The following is a 20,315-nucleotide window of genomic DNA, read 5'->3' as shown; positions in this document are numbered from 1 at the left end:
AGCCTTGACCCCCAGTACCTCAGAATGAGACTGGATTAGGAAATAAGGACTTTAAAGAGGTGATTATATTACAATGAGGCTGTTAGGGTGAGCCCTAATCTAATGTGACTGGTGTCCTTTTAAGAAGAGGAAATTTGGATAGAGACAGACCAGGGATGGGCATAGAAAGAGAAAAGACCACAGAGGACACAGCAAGAAGGCGGCCATCTGCAAGCCAAGGAGAGCGGCCTTAGAAGAAACCAAACCTGCTGACACCTTGATCTTGGACTTCAAGCCTCCAGAACCATAAAAAATAAATTTCTGTTTAAGTCACCCAGTCTGTGCGATCTTGTTATGGCAGCCCTAGCAAATTTATACAGCCCAAACAGCCAAAAAGATTTTGAAAAAGAACAAAGTTGGAGGACTCACACTTCAAAGCTTACTACAAAGCTACGGTAATCAAAACACTGAGATACTGGTGTAAGTATAGACTCACAGACCAATGGAGTAGAACTGGGAGTTCTATTCTCAATTCTGTTTGAGAATAGAGTTTATGGCTATTATACATTTATGGCTACTGATTTTTTTTTTTTTTTGAGGAAGATTGGCCCTGAGCTAACATTTGTTGCCAGTCTTCCTCTTTTTTCTTTTTATGTGGGATGCTGCCACAGAGCATGGCTTGATGAGCGGTGCTAGGTCCACTCCCAGGATCCGAACCTGTGAACCCCGAGCCACCAAAGCAGAGTGCATGAACTTAACAACTATGCTACCGGGCTGGCCCCTATGGCTACTGATTTTTGACATGAGTGCTAAGTCGATTCAATAGGGAAAGAATAGTCTCTTTAATAGATGATGCTGGGACAACTTGACTTCCACATGCAAAAGAATCAAGTTGGACTCCCTACTTCATACCATATACAATATCAACACTAAATGGATCAAAGACTTGAACATGTAAGAGCTAAAACCATAAAATTCTTGAAAGAAAACACAGGGGTAATTCTTCATGACCTTCGATTTGGCAAAGGATTCTCAGGTGTGACACCAAAAGCAGAGGCAACAAAGAAAAATAACAAATTGGGCTTTGTCAAAATTTATAACTTTTGTGCATCAAAGAACACTATCAACAGAGAGAAGAGGCAACTCACAGAATGGAAGAAAATATTTTCAAATCATATATCCAATAAAGGATTAATATCCAGAATATACAGAAAAACTCCTACAATTCAACAACAAAAAACCCAAACCACTGGGGCTGGCCTGCTGGTGCAGCAGTTAAGTTTGCACATTCTGTTTTGGTGGCCGGAGGTTCACTGGTTCGGATCCTGGGTGCAGACCCATGCACTGCTTGACAAGCCATGCTGTCGCAGGCATCCCACATATAAAGTAGTAGAGGAACATGGGCATGGATGTTAGCTCAGGGCCAGTCTTCCTCAGCAAAAAGAGGAGGATTGGTGGCAGATATTAGCTAATCTTCCTCAAAAAAAAAAAAAAAAAAAACACCAAAAAAACCAACCAAACCACTTAGCTAAACAGGAATGAGCTACTCATACTTTAAAGGCACAACATTCAAAGCCCAGTTTTCTCTCTTTAACATGAGTATGCACTAATAATTTTTAAAAAATAAAATGTCACATTACTGTGATAGGTATGGCCCTAGAAACACTACTGAGCTATAAATGTAACTGCAATCTGTAGTGCAAAGGGATGACAGTGCCACATACCGTCTGTTGATTCACATTCCTCACGATTGAATGAGGTGGTTTGTTTTTTCCAATAGCTAATGAGGAAAAGTGGCAACCTCAAGTAAAGTACAAAGAAGGATAAAACTCCCAAGTGCTGGTTTTTTGAAACTATCAATAAAATAGTCAAACATCTTACAAGTTTAATTTAGAAAGAACACATTTAAAATGATACGTAATAACAGGGATTTTTCCTAATTACAAGAGAAAACTATGTATAATCATATAGTAATAAATTGAAAATCTTGATGACATAGGCACTACAAAGAATGAAGATGAATTTACAGGTAGAAGGGAAAATGGGTGCTTCAAAGAAAAGCTCTGAGTCCTTAAGAGCAACAACCTGCTGGGTTCTGATCCGGCTCGGAGAGGCTCTGCACCTGTGCTCGCCTGGGAGCTAGTTTACAACTCTGTAGGTTGTAGGTACCTGATAGGATGCAAATAATTCTTGTCCACAGACAAATGCAAATAAATCAGTTCTGTTGGCAGAGGTTCAGTTACTTCCCTCCCGACTGTGGAAGAAGTCAGTTTTATGTCCGTTTATGAATTCATTAACATTCTTTTACTCCAAATTCGCCCTTATTTGACTTCTCCCTTGAACTGATTGTAAAATCTTCTCAGTCCCCTGAATTTTAAAAAACGCTTAACATGTTTTCATTTTATATTTATCTTTTTTTTTTAAAGATTTTATTTCTTTTCCTTTTTCTCCCCAAAGCCCCCCGGTACATAGTTGTATATTATTTGTTGTGGGTCCTTCTAGTTGTGGCGTGTGGGACGCCGCCTCAGCATGGTTTGATGAGGAGTGCCATGTCCGCGCCCGGGATTCGAACTGACGAAACACTGGGCCGCCTGCAGCAGAGAGCGCGAACTTAACCACTCGGCCACTGGGCCAGCCCCTATATTTATCTTTATGAGTCATTTCACTTTCTTTGTTGAAAATTATCCTTTAATATAACCAGGGACGATATAGAAAAACAGAAAAAAACTATCTCCAAAAATTACCTGGGGCACCTTCAAACCTTTAAGGAGCAGTTTCTGTGAGACAGAAGGCAGAAGACTGTCCACTCTCATCCTCTGACCAGTCTGGGAGAGCCAGTACCGAGGGCCAGCCTGGCTGAGTGTCGCAGCGTCTGGAGAGCGCTGGGAGACACGTGCACCTGCCCTGCCCATCTCCGGAAGCACAAACCACAGCCCCTGGGGGCGGGGCTGGCCATCTGCTTTTAACAGGTCCCACGTGAAGTTCTAATGAGCACTGGTCCTATTTTACAGAGGCAAGAACTAAGGCCTAGGGAGGTTCCCCAACACTCGGAGCAGAAAACTGCTTCTTCACACTGCCCAATGCCTTATCCCTCCTCCTCCCCCATCGTCCCCCCTATATCTAAGTGATCTAGTGCTCGCAGCCTTAGAGGTGGATGAGGCGGGCAGACTTAAAAGAGCAGTGACACTGCCTCCTAGTGGGAGAGTGTGGCAAACATCACAGCAAACAGCCTTGCGACTGGTTTGCACATTTTATTGGTAATTCTCTTAACCCAGCTCTAATTTCTCCCCCATACAGGAAGCTCAGCCCTTTCCTCATCAACACAAAAAACCTAAGGGGGAGCCGGCTCCGTGGCTGAGTAGTTAAGTTTGCGCGCTCCGCTGAGGCGGCCCAGGGTTCGGATCCTGGGCGTGGACATGGCACTGCTCGTCCAGCCACGTTGAGGCGCGTCCCACATCCCACAACTAGAAGGCCCTGCAACTAAGATATAACTGTGTACGGGGTGGGGGGTTGGGGAGATAAAGCAGAAAAAAAAAAAAGATTGGCAACAGTTGTTAGCCCAGGTGCCAATCTTTAAAAAAAAAAGAACAAAAACAAAACCTAAGAGGGAGAGGGCAGGGGCTTTATACAGAACCGTATTTAGAAGGCAAGTGTTATTTGCTCAGAATGCTCGACCCCGCACCGAAAAATGGCAACGTTTGTTGTGAATAAAAAACATTATGAAAGCGCTTCCTTACAGTACACTACTAATAAACATAAAGGGAATAATGGAGTTAAAATATCATCAATGGACACTAAAGCAGTGAGTGCAAGTTAAGAAAGAACAGGATATTTAGCCTCAAAGTATCTCCTCACACCTTAATTACACAGGGGGAAAGAGGAACTTTACCATGGAGAAAGTTGACAGATGCACCTTAATCCCTGGGCTGAGTAAACAGTAAAATTGTGACACACTGATTGTGCCTCTCAATATCATGCACCAAGAACAAGTATCATTTCTGTGGTCTTCCTACAGAGAAAGCAACATTAAATTTGTGAGGAAACATCAAACCCAAGTTGAAGGACATTCTACTAAATCAGTCAATACTTTTAAAAAATGTCAGTCATGAAAGACATAGGATAGAGGCTAAAGGGACATGAAAACTAGATGAAGTCAGTGATTTTGGGTTGGATAGTGGACCAGGAAAAAAGAATTAACTATAGAAGACATTACAGGGAAAACTGGCAAAATGTGATTATGGACTATGGGTAATAGTGTTGTATCAATGTTTAATGTCCTGATTTTGATCATTGCTGTGCTTACGTAAAAGAATGTCCTTGTTTTTAGGAAAGAGACCCTGAAATACTTGGGGCAAAAAGCTATGTCTCTAACCTAACCTCAATGAATCAGAAAAATGTGTGCGTATAGATGTACACACACAGAGAATATAAAGCAGCTGGGGCAAAACAGGAATAACTGGTAGATCTGGGGAGAATATTCACAAGTTCCTTGTACTATTCTTGTAACTTTTCTCCAAGTTTGAAATTATATCAAAACTGGCACAAAACATTTAGCATGTTTGCCATACATATCTGCCTGACAGAAGCAGGTGTGCAAAGATCAGCAGAGCCAGACTGACCTGGATTCTACTTCCTTGCAGATATTGACATATGCATGTGTACAAACGTGCCCAGCTCAATCCCAGTATGAAAAAAGCCTAGTGCGTGTAACACACATCACACCAGCTCCTCCTCCTACTCAACAACAGGTGCCAGCCGAGTCAAGCATGCTCCCCAACGCACAGATGGACCCACAGCCTCAGAGCCATCTACTCAGGATCCAGCTAGCCAGCCCTGCTTCCCTTTAAACCAAGTGACACATCCCATCGTTTCACTATCTTCCCCACACATCCATTCACACCTGTCGAATCTCCTATGCTCCAGCTGCTGGCTCAACACCAGACACACACAACTGGTCCTGTGAATACATTCACGATCTGTGTGGGCACTGCCCAGAAGCCACTGACAGGGCTCCACTGCAGACCACACTTGTTCCGGATTCCTCTCTTGAGAAAGTACTCCTGCTCCTAGCTCACCAGCACGCAACCCCACAGCGGACACAGGCAAGGTTGTTTTCCGAGGTTTATTGAAAATATTACAGCATAGCAGAAAGATTCAAACGGCTCCACGTGGTGTTTTGAAATTCATCCCAACTGTGGGCTGAGTGACCTGCAGGTTGGAGAGACTGCCGAAGTCCTGGAACGACAACAGAACAGGTTCAGTAAGGGTGTACCAGTGAAAGCTGTGGCCAGAGCCCCAGCACTACCACCCGGCTGTGCCTGTGCCTGTCAGCTCCCACCAGCCTGGCTGAACCCCGCAGAAACCCAACAGAGGGCCTTCTCCTCCCTGCCCCAGAGCAATCAACTCAAAGCGGGGCTCTACTGGAGATCTGAAGGACCCTGCATTCCAACAGTCAACCGTTAGGGACTTGTCCTACACACTGTAGGATGCTTAGCAGCATCCCTGGCCCCTATCCACTAATGTCTGCTAGTATTCCCCAGCTCCAACAACCAAAAATGTGTCCAGAATTACTGAAATGTCCCTTGGGGGCACAATCTGTCCCTTGAGAATCACTGCTCTAGGGCACATACAGTGCCACCTCCTTTCCTCTCCAGGACCAGCCTCAGGTAGGAGGCATCACTAACGCAATCGACATTTGTGAAGGGCCCAGGCAGACCGGTGGGAGGACAGGATCAGGGCCTGCCTTTAAGCCAGCTCAGTCTACGTGAGTGGGCCAAGAGCCCAAGGGCCCACCACATACCTGGAATTCAACATCCCATTTTATCCTCAACATCAACTTTATAGTTGAAGCTATCAAAGTGGCATCAGGATAGCGGTTATTTCAGGAGAAAATGATCTGTAGCAGCCTTTAACTGTACTGGTCATGTTTTTCTGAAGCTGGGGAGTGAGTACACAGGAGTCCATTCTGTTCATTATCTTTTGAATGTCTTAAACGTTTCATGATCATAAAGGCAAAACGAAGTTGCTCTAAATCACCAACTGCCTACTGGACTTTGAAGCCCACGCTACCTTCACCAAACTACGTAAAAGTAGGAAGACAAGCCACAGCAGAGACGCATCATCTAAGTGTACTGAACGCAGCTGACCCCTCTTAGTACCGGGCAGTTTCTGGAACTGAGAGCACGGCTCATCCGCGTGGCGCACACACGGACACAGAAGGAAGGAGGGCCCGAAGGAGAGCACGCGGCATGGAGGGAGGACCAGGGCTGGAATCCAGAGGACACAGCACGGAGCCAACCAGAAAACCGAGAGGGGTGTCCCCGAGTCCCGGGAGAGCAGCTGCTGGAGCTGGGGACTGGCTTCTCCCGGAGCAACCTCAGCTCCAACGCCAGCTCAACATTCTGGAGGCGCCCCAGCGCGGAGAGCGGAGATGGAGCCTCCGCCCGCCACCTGCTGCCCGTGGGGTACCGTTCCCTCCCATGTGAACTGCAGGTAAGAGGATGCACCCGATGGCGAACAACGCTGACGAACGCCCGGGATACTCCGCAGGTTCAGCATTACAGACGAGCACAGCACCTGCGCGTTCCTGCCAGGGAAGCCCGACTTCGGGAGTTCAGCCAGCACTTACCAAGAGTTTCAGCATCTCCTTAGTGTCAGGATCCACTTCAATGATCTCCTGATCCAGCGCTGACACCTAGAGGGAGCAGGCAGGCCCCAAATCTCCGTCAGCGAGCGCTCGCACCTCCAGCCTTCCCGCCGGGATTCCTCCACGAGCGGACCGACGGGAGGGGGAGGGCGGGGGACGGGGCAGGGCCGCCGGCCCCAGGACAGCTGTGGAGCAGCATCCACGAGGCTTCAAAAACGTCCGGGCCAGGTTCGTCCCTCAGGACGCCACGCTCGGGCGATGGTGGAACAGGGGCCCCGACTGCAGCCGTCACACCAACATGGCTGCGGCGCTCAGGTGCAAACCCGACGGCCCCGACAAGGCGGACGGACGGACGGACAGACACACAGACACACTAGGGCGCCCACGGCAGGTGACGGGGCGCGCGGGCTCAGGGCCGCCTCAGGCCGGCCGACGGCTCTTGGACGCGCCAGCACCCGGGTTTACCTCAGGCACGTAGTTGTCCCTCCGCTCGCGCTCCTCCTCCTGCAGCTTGATAGAGATGCCTCTCACGGGGCCGCGCTGGATGCGCTTCATCAGGTGGGTGACATAGCTGCGGGGACGCCGGCCGCGCGGTGAGCGCCCCTCTGCCCCGACCGCCCCCCCACCGCCGGCGCACGGTCCCCTCCCGCGTCCGCGGCCGGCGGGCGCCCCGACTCACCCCGCGATCTTGTTGCGGAGCTTCTTGCTGGGGATGATGGCGATCTCCTCGCACACGCGCTTGTTGGTGTGGAAGTCGTTGCCCAGGCGCGTGTAGTACTTCTCGATGATGACCCGGGCCGCCTTCTTCACGGTCTTGGTGCGGACGCGGCCCTGCGGGCGGGGCGGACAGGGTCACCCGCGAGCCGGGACGGGGCTCCCGGAGGAGCGCGCTTCGCGGCGGGGCCCCCAGGAGGAGAGGGGGGCCGGCCGGACGGCGCCGGAGCGCGGGGTCAGCGCTGAGGCCAGCGGCCCGCGGAGGCTCCGGCCTGACGGGGCGCCGCGGCCCCCGGCCCGGAGCCTCTCCCTGCGGGCGCGGGCGCGCAGAAGGCGACGGATGGAGGACGATTGTAGGGGACGGCGGCCCGGGGCCAAAACACCTACCATGTCGGCGGGTCACTGGTGAAAGAGGAAACAGGAAGCACAAGAGAGGCCTATAAAGCGCGGGCCAGAGGGCCGCTTCCTCCCCGCCCGGCGCGCCCCGAGCCGACGCGAGCGCACCACGCCGCCCCCTGGCGGGCCGGGGCGGGACTGCAGGCGGGCGGGGCTCGTGCGCCGCGGGCCGCCCCACCTCGGGCCTTGCCTCTTGACGCTCTGCTCCGTGGCGGGACCGCCCGTTCGATGCGGCCTAAACTAGGGGAGGCGCGTCCTTTCCCCACGTGCCAGGGAGAGGGAGCTTGGGAAGGTGAGGCAGTAGGGGATGGCGTCCCCCAGGACCGCCTCCGTCCAGCCCATCGGAGACAAGGGCACCACAGGGAGGCTTCTCTCGTTCCTCCCGTGGCTTTCCTCCAACGTCACCTTGTCGGAGGGCTTTCCCTTCAACTGACAGAAAACAGTACCGCGCTCGCATCTCTCAGCACTTACCAGCGATGTGTCAGCGTCCTCAGCCCGGGAGGAAGGGCCATCCTAGCGGAGCTGTCCCCGCTCCTGGAACCTCAGACCTGAAGCGCAGCGCCTCCTCCACCTGCTGCTCCCAACGGCTGAGGGCACGCGCGCCAGCCGCGGTCTTCAGGCTCCTCCTGCCACCCCATCCCTCAGTCAGGCCCTCCTGAAGCCACCGGCACAGGCACCCCGGTGGCCTCATTAGCCTAGCAGTTCCCTGTCCCATGCCTCCACCTCTGCGCTTCCCAACCCCGCCGAGGCCGAGCTCTAGGCTCCCACCCGACTTAAGGGTGGGCTGGCTGGCTGGTCAGGCTGGAGGAGTGAAGGGGCACGAGGCCGTGCCTCATCCCTCAACTCGCCTGTCACCCTGGCCAGTCCAGTGACAGACTCTGAACTGACTGGGAATGAAAGGCTGAAGGACTGGAAGCCCTCGCCCTGAAAGCAGCCCCTGGACAAGAGAGGGACGGCGGGGAGAAGAGCTGCCCCTCCGTGGAAACGGACTAAGGGGAGACCAATAGGAAGGGCCCACTCTCCTGGGAGAGCCACGGAGCTCACTTCACCAGCAAACTCCAAACGGAGCTGCTGCCGGGCAGGCCTCAAGTGGAGGCGGCGGCCCCTCCTTCATCCCCGACAGGAGTGGGTTCCCGGCCCTCTCACAGAAGGGATGCTTCAGTACACAAGGTTCCCTCCAGCTCAGGCTAAGATGGAATCTTCCAGAGGATCAGGGCGGCAGCTGGGCCCAGGCACAGCCCACCTGGAAAAATCATCAGCAGACCCTCTCACAAATCGTGGGAGTCCGGGAGAAAGAGTCCAGATAATAGGGCTCTGAAGAACAGTGAAGTAAACTACTGTCTCTCAAAAAGCACCCGGCGCAGCATAGAGCATGGGAAGCCTCCGAAGAACCCGGCCTGAGGCTTACGGGAGCAGCCGCGCCTCCAGTTCTCCAAGCTGGGTCTGCGGCTATGAGAGGAGGAGCCCCAGAAGCTTAGGTGCAAAGGTTTCCACACTTGGACTAGTGGTACCCATCCGCCAGAGAGACATCTTGAAGGTGCATTTGACCACAGAAGTGACCAAGAAATACTTACAGGGGCAGGTCTCCCACGTGGCCCCACCATCAACCTGGGCTGGAATCCCACCACAGAAAATCCAAGGAAACATGTTTTTCCTCTGCAGTCTTACTACCTCCAGGGCCCCCTTGCTCCCACACCTCCGACACAGAGACAAAATCAGAATTCTGCTGCAACGTGTTTATTATGTGCCAAAAAAACTACACCACAGCTTACTCCACACATCTGTAGGAGAGTGCAGTCTTGCCTGCATATACTACAATGAGGTAGAGACTTCACACACAGCTTCACAAAACCCACAGAGTAGCTGGGATATGCAACAATGCAACGTCAGCTCAGCAGGAGGGAGGGGGGGGGGGTTATGACACTGGTTCTTTGGCACACAGCTTCCCAAAGAGGGGCAAGTAGGTTTTTTTTTTAAAAAAAAAAAGAAAGAAAGAAAGAAAGAAAAAGTCAAGTTTTCAAATTCCAGTAGCATTTCAGTCGACTGCAACTGTTGCTTCATACATTTCTCAAATGAAAGAAATAAGGGAAGGGTACTTGTCCCCTCTAAGAGAAAGGGCTCCTGTGAGCCTTCATCTGCCCCCACCGAAAAGCAGCCCTTTTATTAGCTCAGTTACAAAAGAAAAAAGTCCTGTGACTTTGTGATTAAAAACTTCTATCAACCCTCCCCCCCACATAAGTGCAACTTAAGAAGGTGCAATAAACCATTTAAAACTATATACAGCAGCCGCTCAAACGCCGTTTATCCGGTCCAGTTTCAAATCCAAAAAAAATTTTTTTTCTTGGTTGCAAATGCCTTGATTCGCAACTGTGAGAAACAGTGACCAGCAGTCCCCCAGACACAAATTTGCTATAATGTTAAAAGCTGCCAGGAAAGAAAAAAAATCTCTTGTTCCAAACGACTTAAAAACTGTTTTAAGGAGTGTAAAAAGGAACCGGTAAAAACCCTCGAGCGTAAAATATGAAATATGATTTTGGTTTAAATGAAGAGCAAAGTCTCCTTGTTGTTTACAGTAAAAAACACCAGCTGAACACTCAGTTTATGCCGTTCAGGTGGGGGTTAAATAAATGGAAAGGCACTGTATGGCAACTGCAAGAATGAAACCAATGAGACCTGCGCATCATCACCATCAGTATTGCAAGGAATGTAAAAAAGCGCTTTTAATAAATAAACCTAGATGTAGGCATCGTGTCAATACCTTCTGGACACGTAGTTCTTTTTTGCTTTTCATCGGCAAAATGAGGAACTAAAATCTGGGAAAACTACAGAGTCGCTGGGAGGGGAGCCAGAGGATCTTTGCCCTGGCACACCCCCTGAAAACAAAACCCGACAAAACTCATTGTGCATTAATTAGTGCAGAAACAAAGACAGATTCAGCAAGTGCAAAGGTGACTACGATTTTCCCTTGTCCTCGGGAAGCCAGCTCCCTGGTCGCCAGTGGCAGGGTGGTGCAGGCTGCTGCCTGACCTGCCAGCCTTGGGCGCCACAGGCCACTGGGCAAGACCAGCTCCTCTAGCTGGAATCTCGGTTCTTCTGGTTCCGCATCAGGGGGCTGTGGTGGCGCAGGCCTTCCATGCTGTGCCGCCAGTGCCAACAGCTCCTGCAGAAGTACTTGAAGCACACCTGAGTTGGGGGTAGAAAACGGGAGAGAAGTCATGCCTGTGTCAGCACAAGCCAGAGGGGCTGCTGCATGAGCTGCTTAATCTGCTTGAGAGGGAGTGGGACATTCCTGATGGCCACTGTGGGCTTAGAAGAGATGGTCTCGGGGAACGCTCTCACCCCTAACACAGAGGCCTAACCAGCCATGGCAAATCCACTGTCTGTGTTTCTGTGGGTGCCCTGACTTAGTCAAACATGCTGGTCTCCTACTGTGTGCAGACTGTGCCAGCTTCCTTCATCCACTTACCACCACAGCTGCTCTTCTAGTCCCCTGCCCTTCGCACCTCCTACAGAGTAGTTGTATCACATGGCTGCTAATATGGCAGAACATTTAAAGTCGGTGACTCCAGATGCCAACATGACTTCCTCTTCACAGTAAGTGAGGAGAAGTGACTGGGTATGTACCTCAGGCTCAGTCCCACCTCTTGCTAGCTGTGTAACCTCAGGTAAGCCACTAACCTCTGAGCACTTATCTGAAAATGAGGATCTGTGAAAGACACTGACACATGAAAGCCTGCTAGAAGAGGCTGATCAGAGAGAGACTTGTTCTCAGGTTTTATCCAGCAGCCTCCACACCCTCATTTTGGAGCCTCAGTTTAACTACTATCTACCCAGAGACTCTAACCCTGAGAGACAGCACAACTACAAAAAAACTTAAGCATGGATGGACTGCTGGTGACTGAATAGGCCCCAAACTTCCCCTAACACTGGTCAAAGTATGTTTAGACCAGCACCACTGGCACCACTTGCAAACTTATCAGAAATACAGAATCTCAGGCCCCATTCCAAAGCCAGTGAATCAGAATCTGCATTTAAACAAGATCCTCAGGTGACATGTATATAGATTCACATATGAGCAGCTCTGCCAAAACAGACCCAGATCCATGCTCCACCACAGAAACATTCAACAACAAGCTGCCACGCTGCTTTCTGCCTGTTTCTGACAGCTGTGGGTACAAACCAGGTACAAATATCAAGAGTCTAGAGGTTCAGGAGGAACGAAGGGGTCCTTGGCAGGTAAAAAACAATCCAGAAGGCCTCAGAGTTAGGAAACAGTGCTCATAAGTGCTGCTAACCACACCCATCCAGGTTCCTATCATCCTCAAAAATGCCTATCAGCAATAGTGCCATGCTGCATACTGACACCCCTGGCAAGGAGGAGGCCCAAGTGTCAAGACAACTCAATGAGCTTTCCCAAGATCTGGGTCAAGCTATCAAAGTGTATCCCTGGTCTGATCATCAGCAAACATTACTGCTGCCTTCTCTATGCTTTCTTAGACAACCATGAGGTACCCGAAAACTCCAACATTCTATGTGACAAACATGGAATGACAATTTTTAATTGAGGGCAGGGACTTCCTAGACATCTCAAGTGCCCAGGGGACTTACCTGATCTCGACAGAAGAAAGGACCAGGCTGAGAACTGCAGATATGACACAGAGAATCTTCTAGGTAGGGGTCAATCTGAACCTGCACAAAGCAAAATAGGACAATGAAGTGGCTCGGCTCTTCTCACAAGGTCGTCAAATGGGCTAGAAGAGCAGAGCACATTGCTGAGCAATACATATGAATGAAGGACGTTTCCCGTTTTAAAGGGGACCTAGAGAAACTTATGGGCAGAGAGTACAGAGATTCTAGAGGACAGATGCACACACCATGCAGAGCCAGGCTGGCCACCTCCGCAATTTGTACAACCACATCCATTACTGCCCGGTCTTCTCAGCACACTGTACCCCAGCCCTCTAGCACCCAGCACCAGGCAAGCATTCAGAAGATGTGGGTCAGGTTGGAGAATGGGAAGTTGGGCTGCTAGCAGTGCCGGTCAAATACCCCCGTGAGGGAAGGCACCTCACAGGCTGAGGAGGCTCCCCTCCTCTTGAGCCTGCCAAGACCAGGCCCACTCACCTTCTTGGTGAACTTGGTGGTTTTGATCTCCACAAAAGCAGCACTGACTGCTTTCAGGTAACTACGTTGGTTATTGAAAGTCACGCGACCAGACCCTAGAACAACAAAACAAACTTACCTTCTAGCCAAATTCTCCCAAATGCTACCTGCCAACACCCAGCAAACTCTGTTTCTACACCAGTGCTGTCCACCAGAAAGATAACGTGAGCTACTTGTGTAATTTTGTTTCCTAGTAGCCACATTTAAGTGAAAAGAAAATGGTAGAATTAATTTTCATAATATATTTTATTTAACCCAAAATATCAAAAGTATTATTGTTTCAACACACGGCACTAGCTGCATTTCAAGCACTCAGTAGCCACACTTAGCTGGTGGCTGCCATATCAGACGGCACGGTTATAGACCATGATGGCACAAACCGTTCAGGAATGGGGGAAGGATTTGCTGACTGAAAGGGGGAGAGAAGTGACTCCTCTGGTGTAGGCAGATGCACAGGTAAGGTTAAAAGGGTTCAGCATGAGAACTAAGATGCAGCCAGAACAGCTCGCTGAAGGTGGCCCAGCCTTCAAAGCCCTCCTGGCCTGGAGGCACTCCAGAGACCTGGCAGGGGAGCTGGAAGAAGCCTCATCCTGCCAAGTGCCGCCTCTGCGATCCCTGTTCTCAGTCTGCGGTGCGGCACTGATGAGCACATGGTGCTCCTTCCTGACCACATGCAGCGTGGGTGGGCAGACCCAACATTTGGGAAGGTGGGTTAGCGAGGCCTTGATCAGAAAGTTCACGCTCTGCTCTACCTCCAAACCCCACCACTGAGACTATTCTGTCATGACTGGGGAATTGATCTCCTTTCTCAGAGGGGCTGACCGAAACTCCAGTGGTTAGGCCCACAGACTCCCCTAAGGTAGGACAGCATAGGCCATGCCTATACTCTGTTGTCTGAGTGACCCAGAATCTTCCTTTAGTCTGACCTGGTCTCTGACCTTAGCCAAGGCTACTTTTTAAGAACTCTTAATAAAAGAAATCAGGCAAATTTAGGCAAGTCCCAGCCTTTAATGAAATATTACCTGTTTTCTGTCCCAGACTGGTTTGGCTGTGAACTCTGAGCTTCCAACCAAAGTTACTGCTGTCTCATTTGGTCTCCTATCACTTTTTTATCCCCCTTCATAGGAGGTGAGGGGAGAGGGGTGGGTAGAGGGGTCAGTGTTGGTGGCTCATCTAGAAAAAGATGCTATGCTATTGGTATATGCTGATCTGCAGACCTAGGTCAGGCCTCCTTCTCCAGTCCCACGGGCAAGTATCACAATCTTGGTTTATATCCCAGGGGCCACCAAGCTTTCCTACACAGAAGTGGGACACTTACCAATGGGATATTTGTGCTTATCTGTGTCAATCCCAGCATACACCACTCCACCAAATAGGTCATTCAAAATGGCTGCCAGGGCCTCGGCATTGAGCATCCCATGCAGAGCACCAACAAACACTGTCCTGCTGGGGTCAAGTCTCTGAGATGGGCTCCGGACAAAGTTGCTGTCGGCCAAGACCCAGGGGATCACTTGCACCTGAAAACCACCCAAAGGTCTATTAGCTGGGGCAGGGAGCCAGAGAGAGAGAGAGAGGCTCTTGCATGGAGAGGCACATGTTCTGGAGATGTTGATGCTGGGGCTGCTGAGGCCACACAGTGGGTGAGAAGGGGTTATCACCCCATCTGAGGCACATGGGCATTCAAGAAGCCACCCTCACCCCAACCCAACGAGGTCTGAATTTTACTGAGTCCATGTGTCCAAAATGGTGGAAATAAGTGGTAAAACAGCAGTCACTCATCCTGGAGAGCAAGCAAAACAGTACCAGACTGTCATACCCAGGAACCTAGCACTGTCACAACCTTCAATTGTGTGGTTTCAACAAAGGACCACGGACACTGATGAATTGACAGCATGATCTGGAGTCCTTGGGAGAGGGAAAATTCATAGAGAAACTAAAGGACAGAAACTTGAAGGACAGAGGTTAAGGTATTTGTACGAGGTGGGTACTGGCCCAAAGTACACATTCGAGGGCTTGTGTCAGGAGCAGTGGGAATAACCGGAGACGGGTAGGGTGAAAAGACATGCGCAGCAGAGCACTGAGGGCTTGCAGAGCAGTGTAACACTAGGGCAAGGGCTGACCATGTCCTTTGCCTCTGAATCCCCTGATCTTAGAACAAAATCTGGCATAGCAGGCAGAAGACCCCACAATGAAGTGAGTTGACCAGTAAGGGCTTTTGGAAGATTAATCTGTGACGAGTTAAAAAAGAAAAAAAGTGTCAAAGCAGGATTTGAGGTAGAAACCAGTAAGGAGGCAAAAACAGTAGTTCAGAGGACAGGAGATGAAGACAGGAGAAGGTTGGTGGCATTGGGCACAGAACAGGCCACGACCAAGAAGAGTCTGTAGAATTCAGACTGCATGGGCATGGTGGGAAAACAAGGAAGAGTCAGGACTGATGGGCTCTAGGCCTAGATGACCTTGGGGTGAGAGAGCCAGGCAGAAGTCACTAGAGGGAGCCAGTTTCACTGGAAGATGAAAGAGCCTACTTTGCTTTTTCCATTCCCATCGGGAAGTATCACAATCTTGGTTTACATCCCAGGGGCCACCAAGCTTTCTAAGCTTTTTCTTACACTAAACAGAAGAGTTTGGGATTACAGGATGTCCCAAAGAAAAGCCCCACAAGAAGGTGAGACTCAAGTAGGAGATGAAACTAGAGAGGTGAGTCTGGGTCTAAAAGGTAGAGCAGAGCCACAAAAGTGATTAATTTATCTAACTGGGAGAGAAGAGAAGAGGGAGTCAATTACTGACTACATTGGTGGTGGGGAAGGGAAGCATGAAGGAAACAGAACAGTCAGAGAGGCAGGAGAACGAGGGCAGCCTGTAGTCAATGCATCAAAGAAAGATCTTAAATCACTGCAAGGTGATGAGGAGGGAAAAGGAGACAGGAAGGTGTCAGCAGGGGTGATGAGGAGGGTGAGGGGTTCTGTGTATGGCTATGGAGCCTCTCATTATGAGCAGGGGACATATTAACTAAGTCCTAGAATGTAAGGTGGGATAACTGCATGAGCTCCACACAGCAAGAAAGGAGAGAAGGCAGGGAAGCTGTGGGTCACTGTGGGCAGCCAGAAGATAAACTTATCCTGTTACTAAGACAAAACGTGAACTAACACCAGGAAACATCTATAAAACAAAGAGCCAGCTTTGTTACATGGACTATTTTAAATCCAATGTGACCATCTCAATAAAACAGGCATTTTTTCCCCTTTATCCTACAGATTTTAATAGACTTTACTTTCTAGAGCAGTTTTAGGTTCACAGCAAAACTGAGGTTGAAGTACCAAGTCCCCATATACCCCCTGCCCCGCAACATGCACAGCCCCTCCAGCTATCAGCAGCCCCAACAGAGTGCTCGTTGTTACAATCAGTGAACTTACACTGACACATCATGATCACCCAAAGTCCACAGTTTACATCAGGGTTCACTCTTGCTGTTGTACTTTCCATGGGTTTTGACAAATGTTTAATGACATGTATCCACCATTAAGTAGCATACAGAACAGTTTCACTGCCCTAAAAATCCTCTGTGCTACACCTATTCATCTCTCCCTACCCCATAACCCCTGGCAACTGCTGATCTTTTTATTAAAATAGGCATTGCAATTCCCTATTTTACAGATGAGGAAATGAAGTTTCAGAGACATCAAATATCTAGTCCAATGTCACAAAAGTGATGTGCCCTGAAACCAGATTTTAAAAAACAATACTCACTCCTGAGTGCAAAGCTTCCTTTGACAAGTGGTTCTTAGACACCGTCCGCTAGAACCACCTGGGGAACTTGGTTAAAGTGCAGATTCTTAAGCTCCACCCACAGTGATTCAGTAAGTTTGAGATAAGGCCCAAGAATATGCAGTGAGGTTCCCAGGTAGCTTAACTCTGTGCTAGAGACCCGTGATGCTAATGCCACACAAGGCTGATACTAGAAAAGGTCTAAGAAAATCACATGGAGAAAACTACCTAGCTAACAAAGCCCTGAATGGGAATGAAGAAGTGATCCATGGATGGGTGTGGGCTAAAGAGGAATTAACCCACCACAGATTGGGAGGTCAGAAGGCACAGCCTGTGGGCAGGACCAGAGAGAAACAGCTATAGATTATCAGTTAAGTCCAAGTAGAGAAAGCTGCTGTTTTCAATTTCATTTCTAAGACAAGAAGTTAGGGACAGAAGTGTTGTCTAGAATAAAGAGTAGAACACAGCTAGGAGATAGTTTGACCTCCATGGAAAGGAGCACACATACACCATTAAGGCCCAAAGGTTGTTGATTGTTTATTTTAATGTAACTGAGAGCATTTTGTTTTATTGACTGTGGGGCAAGAAGAGCAGCCTTCCTGCCTCAGTGGGACTACTCACCTTCAGCCTGCATATCCACCCACCCCAAGGAAATCCACTGCCTCAGACGCCAATCACCCTGACCCCGAAATGACATCAGGCCAACTCACCTCCTTGCAGCGCATCCTTCGGCTGGACATCTTGAAATAATATTCACTCAGGCCATCTGGGCTTAGCGGGTCATGGGAGCAAGCCTGAAGCAGGGCCCGGACAGACTTCTCTAGTTCGAAGACCAGATACACATACCCTATTCCCAACGAAAGGAGAGATCGTATTAACATCCCTCAAGCAGCTGGCTACTCTTCAGCCTTGGTTTTACAGCAGGGAGTTTCTTCGAAGAGAGATGGCCTCATGTGTAAGATACATTTTTCTCCTACCCCTGAAAACTCCTGTTGAATGGAAGCACTTGCTATGCCCGATGCCCAGGCCAAGGGAGGGAGAAGCGCACCATCTCCCACCCTAGTAAGGGAAGAGATAGGCAAGGTGGGATAGAGGATCCCACACAGCTCTTTATCCCAGAACACAGAGCATGTGCAGGTCAGCAGAGCCAGGCTTTCCTGGGGGCAGGAGGGCTGGCAGGTCTGTAGCCAGTTTGCCCGAGGATGGAGGTATTGCTTTAAAAGCCTAGTTAGACCACTGGTTCAGTTCATCAGAACATTTTCAGTGAAGATGGGGCAGAATGAAAATAGCACCTGCTCCTTTCTACAGGGAGGAGATCTCATTTCAGACCAGTGAGGAATCAGATGTTTGGTCCTCATTCCTGCCAACTCCAAAGGGATCTTAGAATTAGGTCAGGCAACAACGTAACTGGGCAGGAAAGGCCGGAAAGGAAAGTTTTTCAAACGCCTCGTTTTGAGAAGAAAGAAGCTGCTTAAGTTTAGGAGTGAAGTGCACAAGGAAATTTCACACGGGGGGTTTCAGAGGCAGCTCCAACTGCAGTATGTTTGTACAGACGAAACAGCAGCTCAGAGGAAACAGAGAGATGTGCTAGGTCGAAGAGAAGTGCTGACAGATGAAAGTTCTGTGCTCTGGCGTGCCCAAGTCATGTTACATGCAGCTGTGACATCCCAGCACCCCTCAGTGCAATTACGTACTAGGGAGGGGAAAAAAAAGCTCCTACCATGTCTTTATTACCTTTAGGCATATTACCTTTGGGAGGACACCGGGGGTGCTTGCCATCCTTACCAGGCCATTCCACACTCAAAGAGCCAAAAACACGGAAGGTGTTAACCAATCCAGCTGCAAAGAGATGGAAAAGAACAGCAGAAATTGAGGCACCATCTTCCCTAGGGAGGCGCAGGATCACCAGCGGTCTCCCAGACTCACTCCCCTGACAAACAACTCAGAATTGACCTTTGGTCTCAGGTGACCAGTGCAAGCACCAGACACAGAAGCACTATGGGAGTCTATGAAATGCACCTCTCCCTTCAGCTGCTCCTGTAATACTCGCTCAGGCAGAGGTTCATCCCTGGCCTCAAGTCCAAGTTTCATGCTCCTGAAAGACATGCCCCACATTCAACGCCTGAAGCAGGAGTTCTCAGAGGCAGCTCACCTTCCGTAATATCCCAAGGAACACCTCCTAGGAACACCTTGCAAGAATAGATGGGGTTCTTGTAGTTCCGGGGAGGAAGCTGGCCACTCCAGGTACAGGTGGCTTCATTCACAGCTTTGGCAGAAGACAAAGAAACAGGGGTCAGAGAATCAACAGAGTCATTGCCCTTCTCCAGGGTGAACTGTCCACGAAGAACAAGACAGGCCACAGTCCTGGCCTGCCTGCCTGGTGGAACATCCATGACTACCCTGAAAGGCAAGGAACCTTCCTCCTCATCAATCCAGTCAGCCCAGTATGATAACCCTAATTCACTAATTCTGTCTCCACGAAAACTGACAGGAACAGCAAACCAGACGTGTAGGGTAAAAATGATCACATCCCAAGCTATTTTCAAACATATAACTGATAGACTAACCACAAAGCAGGTTTATGTAGTCATTGTTTACAATACTAATTAATTTAAATTTATAATCACTTAACAGGAAACAGCAATTTTGTATACAACATCCTTTAGGTCTACTGATCCAAACTGGCCTTCTCCCCAAATGTTCAAACGAGGAACATTCTACTCCGTTTCCCTATCTTCACTCTGAACGCACTGATTACAGAAGTTAGGACACTGCCACTAAAAATCACCACTAGCAACCCAACAAGAATATCAGAAGTGTTCCCCAAGTCATAACCATGCCCCATCACTGCCAGGGCTATCCTCAGAGTACCTGAACGGACACTGGGCCTTCCTTGAGGCCTACACTGTAAGATAACGGATTTTCCCCCAAGCCCTTGCTTCCAGTTTATACCAAACACAAATATGTCCAAACTCACTGTGAAGTTTCTCTGACTCTGACTCAAACACCTCTTTAAGAAATCAGCCCTTGCTATACAGAGTAGAAACTCACTTCTACTTGGCCTCCCCTGACAATTTTAGGCCTCTCTGTTCTTGGTGACTAATTCAGCCTCCTATCAGTCTTTAATCCTGTCCCCACTGAGTCTCTGCCTTTCCAGATCAGAGATTGACCCTAGTGGGGACTGGCTAGTCCTTTCCCATTTAACTCTCCTCCTTCAGCACTGGGGCAGATAGCCAATGGAAACAAACCATCATTTTCATTCAGGCAATGACGTGGAAGGCCATTCTCTAAAAGGCACAGGCCCAATGTGTTGCTACAGCAAAAAATTGGGCACTATCAGCAATATTTTGCAAACAAAAATAGAAGTCGATATAATGGCCTCATCCAAAAGCATGGTAATGTCATTTCATAGGAAAACAATGGCACTAGAGAAAAACCATTAAGTGAACAGAGCAGCAGCACTATTAGGGGAGAATAAGATCAGGTCTAGGTCTGTGAGTAGAAAGACAGACATACTAAAGTCTATGGAAATGAATGGAGAACCCCAACATTCACTTAGTCATCAACTCCAGAACCTTAGAGTAGCGGTCAGTGAGCATCTCCCTGAAGCATTAGTAAACAATGAGGTACATAACTCATTTACTTCCAAGTA

General features: G+C 49.2%; 2 protein-coding genes across 29 annotated transcripts in view; both read right to left on the bottom strand.

Moving 5' to 3' along the window:
* Positions 1-5,087: 5,087 nt before the first annotated feature.
* On the bottom strand, positions 5,088-8,001 carry RPS17 (ribosomal protein S17). The gene is made up of 5 exons (XM_070570543.1): positions 7,727-8,001; positions 7,305-7,456; positions 7,091-7,196; positions 6,608-6,673; positions 5,088-5,214 (listed from the first exon to the last, which is right to left on the bottom strand). The coding sequence occupies exons 1-5, from the start codon at positions 7,727-7,729 to the stop codon at positions 5,134-5,136; spliced, it is 408 nt and encodes a 135-aa protein (XP_070426644.1). The 5' UTR covers positions 7,730-8,001; the 3' UTR covers positions 5,088-5,133.
* Positions 8,002-9,456: 1,455 nt separating this feature from the next.
* CPEB1 (cytoplasmic polyadenylation element binding protein 1) overlaps positions 9,457-20,315 on the bottom strand; it is a 94,339-nt gene continuing 83,480 nt past the window's right edge. For 14 of the 28 annotated variants that reach the window (XM_070570394.1, XM_070570412.1, XM_070570387.1 and 11 more), the window contains 7 exons: positions 18,816-18,929; positions 18,413-18,502; positions 17,374-17,510; positions 14,217-14,415; positions 12,860-12,954; positions 12,344-12,424; positions 9,457-10,918 (listed from right to left, as the gene is read on the bottom strand). In XM_070570394.1, the coding sequence (XP_070426495.1) occupies positions 10,808-10,918; positions 12,344-12,424; positions 12,860-12,954; positions 14,217-14,415; positions 17,374-17,510; positions 18,413-18,502; positions 18,816-18,929 (827 nt within the window). In that variant the 3' untranslated portion in view covers positions 9,457-10,807. Of the gene's footprint in view, positions 10,919-12,343; positions 12,425-12,859; positions 12,955-14,216; positions 14,416-17,373; positions 17,511-18,397; positions 18,503-18,815; positions 18,930-20,315 lie in introns of all 28 variants that reach the window. The other 14 variants (XM_070570381.1, XM_070570406.1, XM_070570527.1 and 11 more) reach the window with 1 other exon arrangement.

The sequence above is a fragment of the Equus przewalskii genome, chromosome 1, assembly GCF_037783145.1.
Source record: "Equus przewalskii isolate Varuska chromosome 1, EquPr2, whole genome shotgun sequence".
In the NCBI taxonomy this organism is placed as follows: domain Eukaryota; kingdom Metazoa; phylum Chordata; class Mammalia; order Perissodactyla; family Equidae; genus Equus; species Equus przewalskii.
Note: the sequence above shows the minus strand (reverse complement) of the source record. Positions and strands in the feature narration are given on the sequence as shown.

Bases quoted from the DNA above. Each gene is read 5' to 3' on its own strand.
- RPS17 (XM_070570543.1), bottom strand. The intron at 7,197-7,304 runs GTGAGTCGGGGC...GCGTCCCCGCAG, and splicing joins CTCCGCAACAAGATCGCGGG to CTATGTCACCCACCTGATGA. The intron at 5,215-6,607 runs GTAAGTGCTGGC...TTGTCGTTCCAG, and splicing joins AGGAGATGCTGAAACTCTTG to GACTTCGGCAGTCTCTCCAA.